Source organism: Poecilia reticulata, linkage group LG20 (assembly GCF_000633615.1).
Source record: "Poecilia reticulata strain Guanapo linkage group LG20, Guppy_female_1.0+MT, whole genome shotgun sequence".
Classification (NCBI taxonomy): Eukaryota; Metazoa; Chordata; class Actinopteri; order Cyprinodontiformes; family Poeciliidae; genus Poecilia; species Poecilia reticulata.
In genome coordinates this window covers 3,288,541-3,301,529 of record NC_024350.1, presented here as the reverse complement: position 1 = coordinate 3,301,529, position 12,989 = coordinate 3,288,541, and the positions used below count along the sequence as shown (strand labels likewise).

Sequence of the window (12,989 nt, the reverse complement as noted above, 5' to 3'; positions counted from 1 at the left end):
CAGTTTGAACTCATTAATGCTTGAGTTCTTGACAGCGGTGAAATATACTGATAAACAAGGCGCTCTGCTAATGCACAAGTATTAGTTGTTTGTTCGTCGTGCAGAAAATACTTTAATAAGCCTGCTAAAGTCGTGTTTTTATACCTTGTACCATAAAAATCTACCGCCAAAACTGCACCTGAGCTCCTATTGTTGTTATTCTTTAACCACGTGGTTTTCTGAGCAAAACAAAGATGCTGAGAAGTTCAAACCATGCAAAGCACTCACTTTCCTGCCATATTAGCAGATTAGGTTCTTGCAAAGTTTCTCCACAAGCAGATTAATTTCTTTGTTGAGGCTAAAATCGGATTGATTGTCATAAAAATTATTTTTTTATAACATGAATTGAAGAAGCACTGACGCATGCTTTCTCTCTATTTCCATCTAACAAAGCTTTACAGACGTCACTGTTGTTCTCAAAAGACTATGGACTGCTTAGCTTCCTCAGGAAGTCCCTGCCATTGGAGGAGGTGAGCATTTTTACAATATTCTGCCATTAAACAATCACAAAGTCAACATAACAATCTTATTTTTTTAATCTTTTTCTTTTTTAGCTGCGGGACTCCCGTGTGGAAATTCTGGTGTTCCTAGAAAAATTTTTGGACAAAGTGTCACCGAGAGTCAAAGGCTGGGAGAAAACCTATGCCACAGACATAAGAGTGAGCTTATCCACAGTCTAGGATGTTTGCTTGTTACGTTTACTAGCAGAATGGTTTCTTAGTTTATTCATTGTTTTCGTTGTGCAGGACATGTGCATGAGCGCGTACACAAAAGAAAAAGTTGCCAAATGTAGGACACCCGTGTTGGAGCTGCTTATAAAGGTAAGCTTTTTGTTTCCCATGTAGTGTCGACCGAGTACAAATAAGTTAGTAACTTAACTATTTCACATTACGAAATAAACTTTAATATCAGACAAAGTTGACAAGTAAATACAAATTTATGTCTTGATTATTGTATTCATCTAACCCCTTCAAATGTAGATGACTTGAAACAATTCTGGTAAAATGAGAGGGGTAAAATGTTTCAACAGAGATCTGAAAGACTGCATTTTATCTTAAAAGGAGACATTTTGTTCCTCTCTTGACATCACTCTCATTGACCGCTCTGCAGGTTCTTCAATCAACAAAGGCCTCCAGCGTTGCTGCAGAGTTCAAAATCGGCGACATTTTCAACAGATTCTACAGCGAACTCTGTCAGAGGAGCAAGTTACCCGACTCGGGTGAGGTTTTTTTTTTTTTTTTTTTTTGGACAGGAGATGATTGAGCTCATCAGCTTCCTTTTCTTTGTCCTCCTCAGTTCTCGGCAAAATCTACGAGTTGCTCGGGGTTCTGGCGGAGGTTCATCCCAGCGAAATGGTCAACAACTCCGACAAGTTATACAAGGTCTATCTTGCGGAGCTCAAAGAGCAGGTTGTGTTTTATTCTTCGTTCCTTTTGTTTCATTTAGTGCCGGGAAAGCACAGAAAAGATAAGAAGCGTGCGATGGTTTGAGACCGATTGCTGTAATCTTGAGTTCCCACCAGTTCAACGCTCAGAACTTGCATCTAAAATTAGACACAGACATGAAAAAGCTGCTATCTGTTGTTAGCAGACCTGTGTGTTGTACTGACTGATTCTCTTGTTCCCCCCCTCTTCTGTCTTCCAGATGACTTCCTCAACAAAAGAGCCAAAGCTTTTGGTTGTGGCTGGATGTTTACGAGGCTTAACTGCCCTGATGGTTAATTTCACCAAAGCGATGGAAGAAGGTGGATGATGATGAGCTCGTCGACATATTTACGTTGCGTCGACTTATATTGAGATTTTTTTTTATTTTTTAAAGTACGTTGTTTTTTTTTTCTCTCCCTTCTAGACCCAGTTACATCCAAAGAGATCTTTCAATATGCCCTGAAGTCCATCACTCCTCAGGTTATTAATGCGCTTTATCTGCTTTTTTTATATTTGGACATGACCAGGATATTCAGAGTATTTTATTGACATCTTTTTATAGATGGACCAACACAAAGTAGTGCATAATTGTGAAGTTGAAGGTAAAGGATGTGTGGATTTCTGCTCCTTTGAGTCGTTGTGATATTGGACAGTTTTTAGCTTTAATTACAGCTTCCTGGTCTTTATATGTTAATAAAGTGTGCATAGTTGAGGTTTTTATTTCTTTAAATCCGAGGAATTTAAGCAAAAAAGAAATATTTCTATATTCAGTTTTTTTTTTTCAAGAAAATTAATTATGTAACTTTTACACAGGACAAAAAAATGAGGCCAAAAAATGGGACATGGAAAAGGGAAGGAAGAAATACAGAAAATCCTGCCTTTTATAATTTCTAAAACGTAGTGATCCGTCTCTCTCTGTCTGCCGAAGAAAAGCGTTGCCTCCTCTTCTTCCAGTTTTTGTTTTGTGAAAATTGAATCTGCCCTTTGCATCGACGCTAGTATGTGTTACTTTGTTTTGGTCTCATCAGAAGGTAATAAAAAACACATTGTTTGTGGTAACGTGACAAAATCTGAAAGATTGAGAGGTTTTAAGACTTTTAAAAAGCTGTATACCAAAACTTTGTGTCTGTTACTCTTTCACAGATGGAAATGAATCGCTACGCTGTCACATTTGGTGAGCCTTATTATTACTATCATTATTATTTATTTATTTATTTTTTATTTTTTTCATCAAAGCAGCACAGTATCTATGTATTAGGAGTATTAGGACCACAGTAGATAGGAGAGAAGGAGTATATTTATGCCAAAAAAAGATGTCTTGGAAACTTGGACATTACCAGGTTTGAGAAGTTGAAAATTTGCTGAAAAAAATCTCAGAAATGTTGCCATTAATCTTATAAATTTTCTGGAAAAAAACTTTGAATTTTCTGAGTTTGAAAACTTGCTAGAAAAATTTAAAAATTTTGAGATTAGTCTCCAAATTTAAGATTTTTTTTTTTTCTTATAAATTTTTGACTATTCAAAGTCAGAAATTTCCACGTTTGTTTTCTAGAAATCAAAAGATTTCTGTGTTGTTGTTTTTTTTATCTACAGTTTAATCTACGGTGGGTATAATAAGCCATTACACCTAACAGTGTTTAAAGATTATTAAATTAGAATAAAAGTGTGTCTTTCTTTCGACAGCCGGGCTGCGGTTGTTTGCCAGGCATGCGTCCCAGTTCAGCGGCTGCCTCATGGACCACTACAGGGCTCTATTCGAGACCATGTGTAAACTCTGTGGACACATCAACGGCGAGATGAAGAAGACGAGCTACAGCGCTCTCGAAGCCTTCCTCAAACAGGTTAGAAAATAAAAACTCCAGTACTAACCCCATTCATCTGCTTCTGACATTATTACACGTGTACACTTATTTAATGATTCATTTACCTGAAGTCCTATGCTGCTGCTGCTACCGATCTTCTCCCAGGTTGCCCTGTTAGTGGCGGACAACATTGAAGAGCACAAAAGCAAGCTGAAGTTCTTCATGCAGAAGTTCTGCGGCATCATTAAAACCATGGAATCGACGCACAAGGAGCTGTCCATCGCCATACGGGGATATGGCTTCTTTGCAGCTGTATGTTAATCGCAGCCTTTAAATGTTCAATCAGTTGCTTTTCGCATAAAACCGCAATAAATACGATTTACTACTGTGTGTGTTCTCACTCTTAGTTTATCCTGTTTGTCTTTGATTTGTGCAGCCATGCAAAAAGGTGTGCCCCCAAGACGTGGACCTGATGTACACGGAGTTAATTCAGCGCTGCAAACAGATGTATCTGACCGAGTCTGACGGGGAAGATGACAGCTTCTACCAGCTGCCCAGCTTCCTGGACTCCATAGCCAGTGTCCTTATTCATCTGGACAAGGTAGAGGCATGAGGACACTGCACAGTAAGTCAGAGGGAAAAGGTTGTGCTAATGTACTGTAGCAACTCCTTTGTGTATACAGATTCCAGAGGTGTATACCCCACTGCTGGAGCGCCTCCTGGTGGTGCAGATTGACATCTTCCCTCAGTACAGCGAGAGGATGCAGTTTGCCTGCAGCAGGTCCATCCTGAAGGTCTTTGTGGCCGTGGCCTCCAAAGGACCAGTGCTGTGGAGTTTTATCAGCTCAGTGGGTAGGTGGAGCCGCAAAACACTTGGATCCAGTGACTGACATCTTGAACGGTGGGTGGGATTAGAATGGACGATCTATTAATCTCCCATTGTGTTACATTGATCCGTTCATCACCAGTTATCCAACCAACCATCGATTAGTTAACCATCCATCTAACAACCAATTAACTGTCCAGCTTTTGACGAGTTAACCATTCATCCTTTTACCAGTAAACCATCCATCTATTGACCAATTAACCATATATCCATCCATCCATAAATACGTAAGTTTAAGTGTACTTCTACATCTATGTCTAAGTCTTTCAGACTGGGAGGACATTTCTTGTCCATGGCTCTTCTCAGGAAACCAAACAGATTTACGTCAGATTTAATTCTGGACTCTGTCTATGTCATTTCAAAATGTTTCTGTTGTTCCGGTGAAGCCTTTTGTTTTGTCGATCTGGTTGAATGGTCGGAGTTGATGTGATCGCGAAAAACAAATTCCCTCCGTCTTCAGCGTTCCGGCTGGGACCGTTCTTATTTTCATCTGCTGTACCTTTTATGAAACGCCACTTTTGAAGTGAGCAGTAATGCATGTCAAAGTTTTGAAATGACTTGTTTTAGTCTTTTTTCTTCATTCAAAATCGCAGCAATCTGACTCTTGTCCGTTTAGAATGAATCAATGTGTGTACAGATAAATTCAAACTTGAAGCTTATCATTTCTGTACGTCTGTGTTTTTGGGCAGAAGTCAATGTTCAGCCTTGCTTCTGTTTTTGCAGTGCACCAGGGTTTGATTCGAGTCTGTTCAAAACCCATCACGCTATCTGAGGTCAGTCGTGCTGTTTACATGTGGTTCACACAGAATTACTGAATGTGACATCTGCTCCTTTTCTTCTTACTGCAAAAACGAAAGAGGCTTTTTTTTCTGTTTCTCTTCTTAGGACAGTTCCTCTGAGTCCACAGAAGTTCGGACTGGAAAATGGAAAGTTCCTGCCAGTGCCAATTACCTCCCGCTCTATAAGGGGCTTTTGGACTGCGATCAGCTGAAGGTGGAGTTTTGTTTTAATTTAATTCTCTTCCAGGGGTGAAATGTATCGGTTTGGCCTTTTTTGCCACCGTCATTGTGTTTGGTGTCATTTCACTTCCTGTAGGATTCAGGATTTCTAGACGGAACTTTCCTGAGTCAGAACGCGGCTCTGGGCTCCTTGAGCCGCCTTCTTTACGACGAGTTGGTCAAGTCAATTCTACGCATCGTGGAAAAGTTGGACTTATCGGTGCAGAAAATAGCAACAGGAGAGGAGGTGATAGCCGCTCTTTATGCATCTGCATCAGTAATACTCAAAACTCCTCCTCGCCCGATGATTCTGATTGCAATCCCTGAATTTGTCTTTGTGTTGGTTAGGCGCCCGACGATGCAGTCCACGTCCTTCCCTCTTCAGACCCAACGGCGAACCTGTTGCCCAATAAGATCAAAGACTTCACTGCCTTTATCAACCTGGTCGACTTCTGCAGGTACAGAAACAAGATCAAACCCAATTTTTGTCAACCCACCAGCCGTGTGCTTTATTTTTCACGTAGCTTTGATTACCTAAACATTACTTTATTAAAGCGTTTAAATACAGAACGGTTGTAGGTATCCAATACAGGATGAAGGCTTTAGTTTTGTTCCTTTCTGCAGTGAGCTGCTGCTGAACACGCATGTGGAGAACTTCCAGTCCTGGATGTATCCCCTGAGCCACGAACTGATCCTGCACTCCATACGAAATCCACTCGTCAGCGGCTTCTACAAGCTGCTGTCGGTCGCCATGAAAATCGCCAAGAGGATCAAGTACTACCAGGTCATTTTTCCTTTGTTTAACTTTTGACATTTTTTTAAATACGCTTCAAAAATGTAGACTTTAATTTACAATAAATAAAATCTTCTTTTGATCAGGGTGTGGGTGTGAGAAGTTCTGCGTCTACTCAGGATGACACAGTCAGAAGTGCTTGCTTTGCTCTCTTCTCAAAGTTTGGGAAAGAGGTATTTTCTCGTTTTGGAACACTTTTTTTGTTTGTTTGTTTGGGGGGCCATTTCCTAACATTTACGTGCACGTGTTTCTTTCCAGGTGTGTGTCCGAATGAAGCAGTACAAGGATGAGCTGCTGGCTTCCTGCTTGACCTTTGTGCTCTCTCTGCACCACAACATTGTTGCTCTGGACATGAAGGCCTACTGTCCAGCTCTGGAGGTACGGGCAGGGGGCGGAGGGTTCTGAAATTTCTTTTGCTTAGTGATGTTACTGGGGTTTAGGAGAACTGGTGATGAAAATGCAGCTAAACCTAATTTATCCTGAGAATTTAAAAACATTTTGGCACACTCCCAGAGTTTTCTGTCCAAACTCAAAACATCTTTCAGTGTACTTTTTTGCTTTAAATATATAGCTTTATTTGGTTTTGCTTTGTTTTTTTATTTTGCTTTTCATTTGTTTATTAGCATTTTTTGTTTCATTTCACTTAATTTAAAGTTGCTTTTTTTCCCGAATTTGTTTTGTTTTTGTGTTGATTTTTTTTTTTCAATTTCTAGTTTATTTTTTGTTTTTCTTCAATTCATTTAGGTTTATTTAAATTGTGTTTATATTCTCTTGACTTTTACTTTTTCTTCATTCCTCATATTTCTTGACAATCCACAACACAAACATTGAATTACAAGCATATTAATAATTACTTGTAATTATTCAATGCTATAAAACACTGAATACAAGTAAATAAGAATAAGCCAGAGTTTGTGGGAACGCAGCAACCGAAATGTTTGAAAGTTGTGCATTTGCCTTACATTTCTTTTAATTTAACATTTAACGTTAAAACGGCTATAGAATCATAGATGAGTTTTCATGAATCGCTCAAAATGTTTAGTCAGCTTACAAAGATTGTTAAAGATGTTCTGTTCGGTTCCAGACGGCTCTGAGGTTGGGTCTAAGTCACATTCCCCTGGCGAACGCAGCCTTGGACGCTCTGGAGGACTGGTCCTCCCGCCTCCCTCTGGACACCATGCAGCCGTGCTACGCCGACATCCTGCCCCTCCTGGATGGATACCTGAAGACCACCTCCTCCAGCGGTAAGAAGCTTTGGGGGGATCGGGAGTCTTCTGGCTTTTGGTTTCACTTCACTAGGTGCAGAAGATTTAAATCTGATTCTTTTTGCTTCAGACAAAGATGAGAGTAACTGGGAGGTGATGTCCTCGTTGTCTTCAAGACGGGACAAAGGATACAGCAGAGTGATGACGAGGCTTCTCAAGAAATCCAACCAGCTTTCCATGGTAGGACCCAAGTTATTTATTTTGCTAAAAATCACAAACTATTCATTAGAAGTATAAATCTATATTCCTCTATCAATTAAATGATTATCTATCCAGGGTTTTCCCCAGTGTATTATAAGCCTGGTGGGCCACCAGGCTTTACTTGTCCCCCCACCAGGCTAAGCATTGTTTATTTATTTAAGGTTTCAGACTTTATAGCTGGTACTCAGCTATTAATCTTCCAATCTTTCAATAATACATAATTATCAAGTGGTATTTTCAAATTTCTTGTCAACTTTTAAAATAATTTAACAAAAACAAACACGACGGGCCGCCGCATGAATGACTGCAGTAGCACTGGACTCCACATGTTTTCTGGAGGAAACCTTGCTATCCAGTTACATATAGGTGCAAAACATAAATAAAAAAACCTATGTCATTTAAAGTTGAATATGTTGTTAGATTGACCTGGTTGGTAAGTGATTGTGTTATATCACCTCATATCGATCACAGATTTAATTAAATTGAATTGAAATCGTATTGCTTATCGGCAAACATCGTATCGTCATCTAAACAAACCGATACATTATATTTTGATAAAGCAGGTGAAATACACCACTTCTATTTAGAAAAATTATATAAAAATGTATTTTTAAAACTCATAACCCAGCGTTTTTTAATTGTTTTCTCTGCGCAGGAAGACGCTCCTCTCGTCAAGCTAAGGCTCAGGGTGGTGAAGTTGCTCGGCCACCTAGGAGGAAAGCTGAACAGGAACCTTGTGACGGGTAAAGATTCCAACACCAGATGTAAATTTAAAGGGATTCAGCCCAACGGTGAAGAAATGGATGCTTTCATTATGAGATGCTAAGGAATCCTTTGTTTTACACCAAACCTAGCTTAAATGTTTGGTGATGAAAAACTCCATCTTTTATCTAGGTCTGAAAAAACATGAACATAGATCATGGAAAATAATTGTATTTCCTTACTTTATTATTCCCATTCACTGAAAGCTGTGATCGCCCATCCATTTATAATCTATTCTTATTTCCATTCACTTTTTTGTTCATCCATTTACGTATCTATGTATTTGTACATCATGCAGCCAGTTATATTCCCGTCCTCCTTCACTTTCCTCCTTCTTTTCATGCTTCCACCTACCAGTCGGCAATTTAGACTTTTATCACAATATTTTATGAAGGTTGTAATTTTAAAAATGTATATATTACTTATTTTTAGCTAATAGTTTTGCAGGACCGTGACTGAACTTGATAATTTCAATTCTGATTACTAATATTTTTAAAGAGAAATTTGGTTTACAGAGACATCATCATTTTATTTATGGTTTCGGTTGTAAGTAGTTTTTATTTCCGTTTTATTTATTGTTTTTGATTGTTGTGTTTTTATTTTGGATATTTGAAACATCTTTCGGTCATTACTGGTCATTGAGGCAGCGAATTGCATTATTATGCCATGATTAATATATTGCTTGAAAGTGGTCTCAAAATAACGATATTATTGTTTACCGCAATAATTACTGGGACAATTTTTTGTCCAGCAAAATTTATTGTGACAGGCCTACAAAAATTAAAAAATTAAAAGAAATTTTATGATAAATCATAAATAATTCAATAAATTTCCACTTCCACCCACCAAAAATGTCTTCACAGTTTGTAGCTTTTGCAGGTTCCCTATTTAAAGACTGACCGATTGAGAAATAATGTTCATAAGAATACACCAAAAGGAGCAACACTTAAGTCTGGAGAAGGTTGAAGTTTTATAAAAAGTGTTGAATCGTTGTTTTCAGAAAAGCACACATTTCCTGCTGGAAGGCTGAACTTTTTTTTTTATTTGTCTGTTTATAGTTTTTTAGTGTTATGTAATGGGCTGTTGCAAATAAAGATTTATTCAGTTTTAGGGGCCACTAAATGTGAAGGATGCTGTATTTTCCTCGTTTTGGCTTGCAGTGGTCTCATCGGAAGAAATGATGAAGAAATTTGTTGCCTGGGATTCTGAGAAAAGACTCAGCTTTGCCGTGCCGTTCTCCGACATGAAGCCCGTGATCTATCTGGATCCCTTTCTGCCGCGCATCAGCGAACTGGCTCTGTCCACAAGCGACAGACAGACCAAAGTACGCCTTCACTCACCAGATAGACGACGCTCTAAATGCTTTCAGAGAAACAGATATTCACCTACTTCTCATTTGCCTTTCCAGGTGGCAGCCTGCGAGCTGCTCCACAGTTTGGTGGTCTACATGGTTGGGAAGAGCGCTCAGATGGTGGAAGGGGAGAACAGACTTCCTCCTATGTACAAGTTGCACAAAAAGGTGTTTCCTGTGTTGCTCCGTCTGGCCTGCGACGTAGACCAGGTACATGTTTTCATGGGAACACAAATGTAGTCGGGTATATGTTGAATTTAACCGTTTTGATTTAGAGTTTCTGATCTGTTCTGCAGGTAACCAGGCAACTCTTTGAACCGCTGGTCATGCAGCTGATTCACTGGTTCACCAACAACAAGAAGTTCGAGAGCCAAGACACGGTGGCCGTTCTGGAGGCCATTTTGGTGAGTGACGCGTTGGGGATTTTGAAGTTTTTCCTCCAGCTGGTTTTATGTGCAGCGTCCTAACCGAGTTCACGTTTAGGACGGCGTGATTGACCCAACCGACAGCACCCTCAGAGACTTCTGCGGGCGATGCATCGAAGAGTTTGTCAAGTGGTCGATCAAACAGACCACGCCGAAGCAGCAGGAGAAGAGCCCCGCCAACATGAAGTCCCTGTTTAAGCGCATTTACAGCCTGGCTCTCCATCCCAACGGGTTTAAAAGACTGGGCGCCGCCCTGGCTTTCAACAGCATCTACAGACAGTTCAGGTACAAACCCGGGTTCTGCTAAGGGTTTCAATTTTACTGCTTTTTTGATCCAGTTATCTCAAAGAAAAACAAACTAACATTATGTCTGATGTTAAGTGGGACTTTTTTTGTTTTTTACCTTCAGAGAAGAAAACTCTTTGGTGGAGCAGTTCGTCTTCGAAGTTCTCGTCATTTTTGTTGAAAGTCTGGCTCTGGCGCACTCAGATGAGCGATCCATGGGTATATTTCAGTACATCTTCTTCATACATGCAGTACCAAAAATAGCTCCACCCCTTAAACTCTGTGATGGCAAACCTAAAAAAAGGTGTTTCAAGTCTTCTGTAGTCTCAAAAAGGGTTTTCCTCAAAGATTTCCTTGTATCTAACTCCATCCACCTTCCCATTAACAATGACTAACATCCTTGTAAATAGTATTGTGCAAGTAGACTAAAATGTTGAGATTTCACATGACTTTCTTTCGACAATGGCTAAAAATGACCAGTCTTTATTGAGATATAGGAACATACCAAAGAAATATTTAATCTATGGTTAGCAAAGGTCCGTCACATGGGAAACGTGGTCTCTGGAACAATCTTTAAAGAAAAGTGAATTGAGATCACTTAAACGTTTGCATAAAATCCAAATAAAAAGAAATTGATTATAGAAAGAGAAAATCTATAATCTTTATTTCCAGGTACTGTGCCGCAGTGCTGCAGTGCCATCGACCATCTGAAGAGAATAATCAAACACAAAGCCCCGAGTCTCAATCAGCACAATGCAAAGAGACGCATCCCAAGGTGAGTAGTCTGTGTACGCACCACTTCCACAAAGGTAGTGTTAGAGTTGAACTACATCGCGTGCCTCTCTCAGGGGGTTCCCGCCTGACGAGAAGCTGTGCCTGTCAGATCTAGTCTTGTGGCTGCTGGAGCAGTGTGGCCGACCGCAGACGGAGTGTCGCCACAAATGCATGGAGCTCCTCTATGAGTTTATTCCCCTCCTCCCAGGTGAGAACGGGAGACTTGGAACTGTTCATGTGGTAAATAAAAAAAAAAAACTCCTCTGACTTTAAGTGGGTTGTGTGAATCAGGAAAGAAATCTCCGCCGCAGTGGTTGGAGGGCATGCTAAAGGATCATGGCATCGACTTCCTGATCTCCCGGTTTGAGGGTGGGGGCCTCCTCTCCCAGCCGACGCTCCGGGACCTGACCAGCCCCTTCAGTGTCCGAGCCACCCTACAGTGGATGGACCTACTACTCGCCGTCCTCGACTGCTACAACACCTTCATCGGCTTGCACATCATCAAGCCTCAGCACATTCTCAGTAGGTTCTGTTTGTGTGACTAAGGTATGAGAACTTAATCAGTTTAGTTGATATTTTCATGATACTCCAAAGGCTCAAAAGACAAATCTAGCTTCCTGAAAGCCACACACTTCTTCTTGACGGAGCTCGCGAGTCGTGAGCTGGCGGCTGCAGAGAGCTGTTTCGGTCTCGGCGAGAGGATGTCTCACTTCAGCCCGAGAGAGGTGGACCAGTACAACTACAGCAAGTGCACCATCACCGTCCGCCTGCTGGAGTTTGCCTCCATGATTCTCATCAAAGGAGACCAAGGGTTCTGGAAGGTACCGCTTGGTTAGTCACCAGGTTGGATTGTCGAGTTCCTTCTGGAAGTTCTAAATGAGACGTTTGTCATGTTGTTCGCAGCTGCTGGAACAGGAAGTGTTCTGCTCAGTGTTTTTCGAATTGACCGCAGCAGTGGTGTGCGAGCCATCTGCTGTGGGGTTCAACATGGCCGACGTGGAGGTGATGAGGAACCTGCCAGACGTGTGTGTGCCGTTGTTGAAGGCTCTGATGGCTTCACCTTACGGCGGCCACCTCGAGAGCAGCTTGCGGACAAAAATCTCCCGTAAAAGGTTTCCACCACTGCAATGAAATTCTACGATTGTTGAGAAAATCCAAAGTAGGGGTGCACCGATAAGTCTGACCAGATTTTTTTGTCATTTTGAAAAGTCGGTAATCTCCCAAAATCTTAAGCCGATCTTATCCACCTCCGCAAGGGACCTTTAGCAACTTTTCAGGTAAGAAAAATTGGTATCGGCCAAAGTCTGGATTGCTAGTAAGTCTTAAATTTGAGTTTTTGAAACCTGCAGAAACTTCAAATGGACAAATAAAAAAATTGGTATATTAACCCCGATTTTCAAAATTCTGGGAGAATGCAATCGGCTGATACTTAGAAAACTAAGTTTGGTTACCAATAGTCACTCCACTGTTTCCCAATTAGCGAGTTTGTTGCTATATTTAGTGACTTCTTCTCAGACAAAAAAAACAACATTGGCATTGGCCAAAATCAGAATATGAAGTCAGGCATTTTAAATAAATGTGATCGGCCAGAAAACTGCAATCGGTCCATTCCTAATCGGAAACATGTTGGATTCCTTTTAATCAATAAAACCTTTTGTCTCCTGCTGTCGCCACAGTGTGGAGAAGCTGTGTGAAGTAGACCTGTACCACTCTGGGTCTCTCAGCCACCATGAGCAAATGGAAATGGTCCTTTCTTCCTGTAAGCAGATTCACAAAGCTGGCCTCCTCAGCTCCATCCTACACAGTCAGGTAAGAACCGACTCTTCTCCACTGAAGATACGGAAAGATGTATTTTTCTTGTTTTATTAAGAAGTCTGCATTTTCTTTAAAAAAACAATTCTAATTTTCAATTTAAATATTTCTTTTGTTTTTCATTAATTTCTATCATTTGTAAAAACAAAAGAACAAAACAAAAAAAGCATAA

At 40.4% G+C, this 12,989-nt stretch overlaps 1 protein-coding gene across 1 annotated transcript in view; it reads left to right on the top strand.

Moving 5' to 3' along the window:
- prkdc (protein kinase, DNA-activated, catalytic subunit) overlaps nt 1-12,989 on the top strand; it is a 38,219-nt gene that overhangs the window by 350 nt on the left and 24,880 nt on the right. The window contains exons 2-34 of the mRNA XM_017301973.1: nt 433-509; nt 594-698; nt 786-860; nt 1,150-1,258; nt 1,336-1,448; nt 1,684-1,783; nt 1,888-1,943; nt 2,607-2,637; nt 3,147-3,304; nt 3,431-3,577; nt 3,702-3,866; nt 3,949-4,117; nt 4,875-4,924; nt 5,037-5,144; nt 5,247-5,396; nt 5,498-5,607; nt 5,774-5,933; nt 6,029-6,115; nt 6,201-6,320; nt 7,027-7,186; nt 7,278-7,387; nt 8,064-8,151; nt 9,331-9,494; nt 9,579-9,731; nt 9,818-9,925; nt 10,005-10,231; nt 10,356-10,450; nt 10,904-11,006; nt 11,080-11,213; nt 11,297-11,527; nt 11,600-11,826; nt 11,909-12,117; nt 12,682-12,814. Coding sequence (XP_017157462.1) covers nt 433-509; nt 594-698; nt 786-860; nt 1,150-1,258; nt 1,336-1,448; nt 1,684-1,783; nt 1,888-1,943; nt 2,607-2,637; nt 3,147-3,304; nt 3,431-3,577; nt 3,702-3,866; nt 3,949-4,117; nt 4,875-4,924; nt 5,037-5,144; nt 5,247-5,396; nt 5,498-5,607; nt 5,774-5,933; nt 6,029-6,115; nt 6,201-6,320; nt 7,027-7,186; nt 7,278-7,387; nt 8,064-8,151; nt 9,331-9,494; nt 9,579-9,731; nt 9,818-9,925; nt 10,005-10,231; nt 10,356-10,450; nt 10,904-11,006; nt 11,080-11,213; nt 11,297-11,527; nt 11,600-11,826; nt 11,909-12,117; nt 12,682-12,814 — 4,232 coding nt within the window. The remainder of the gene's footprint in view (nt 1-432; nt 510-593; nt 699-785; nt 861-1,149; nt 1,259-1,335; nt 1,449-1,683; nt 1,784-1,887; nt 1,944-2,606; nt 2,638-3,146; nt 3,305-3,430; nt 3,578-3,701; nt 3,867-3,948; nt 4,118-4,874; nt 4,925-5,036; nt 5,145-5,246; nt 5,397-5,497; nt 5,608-5,773; nt 5,934-6,028; nt 6,116-6,200; nt 6,321-7,026; nt 7,187-7,277; nt 7,388-8,063; nt 8,152-9,330; nt 9,495-9,578; nt 9,732-9,817; nt 9,926-10,004; nt 10,232-10,355; nt 10,451-10,903; nt 11,007-11,079; nt 11,214-11,296; nt 11,528-11,599; nt 11,827-11,908; nt 12,118-12,681; nt 12,815-12,989) is intronic.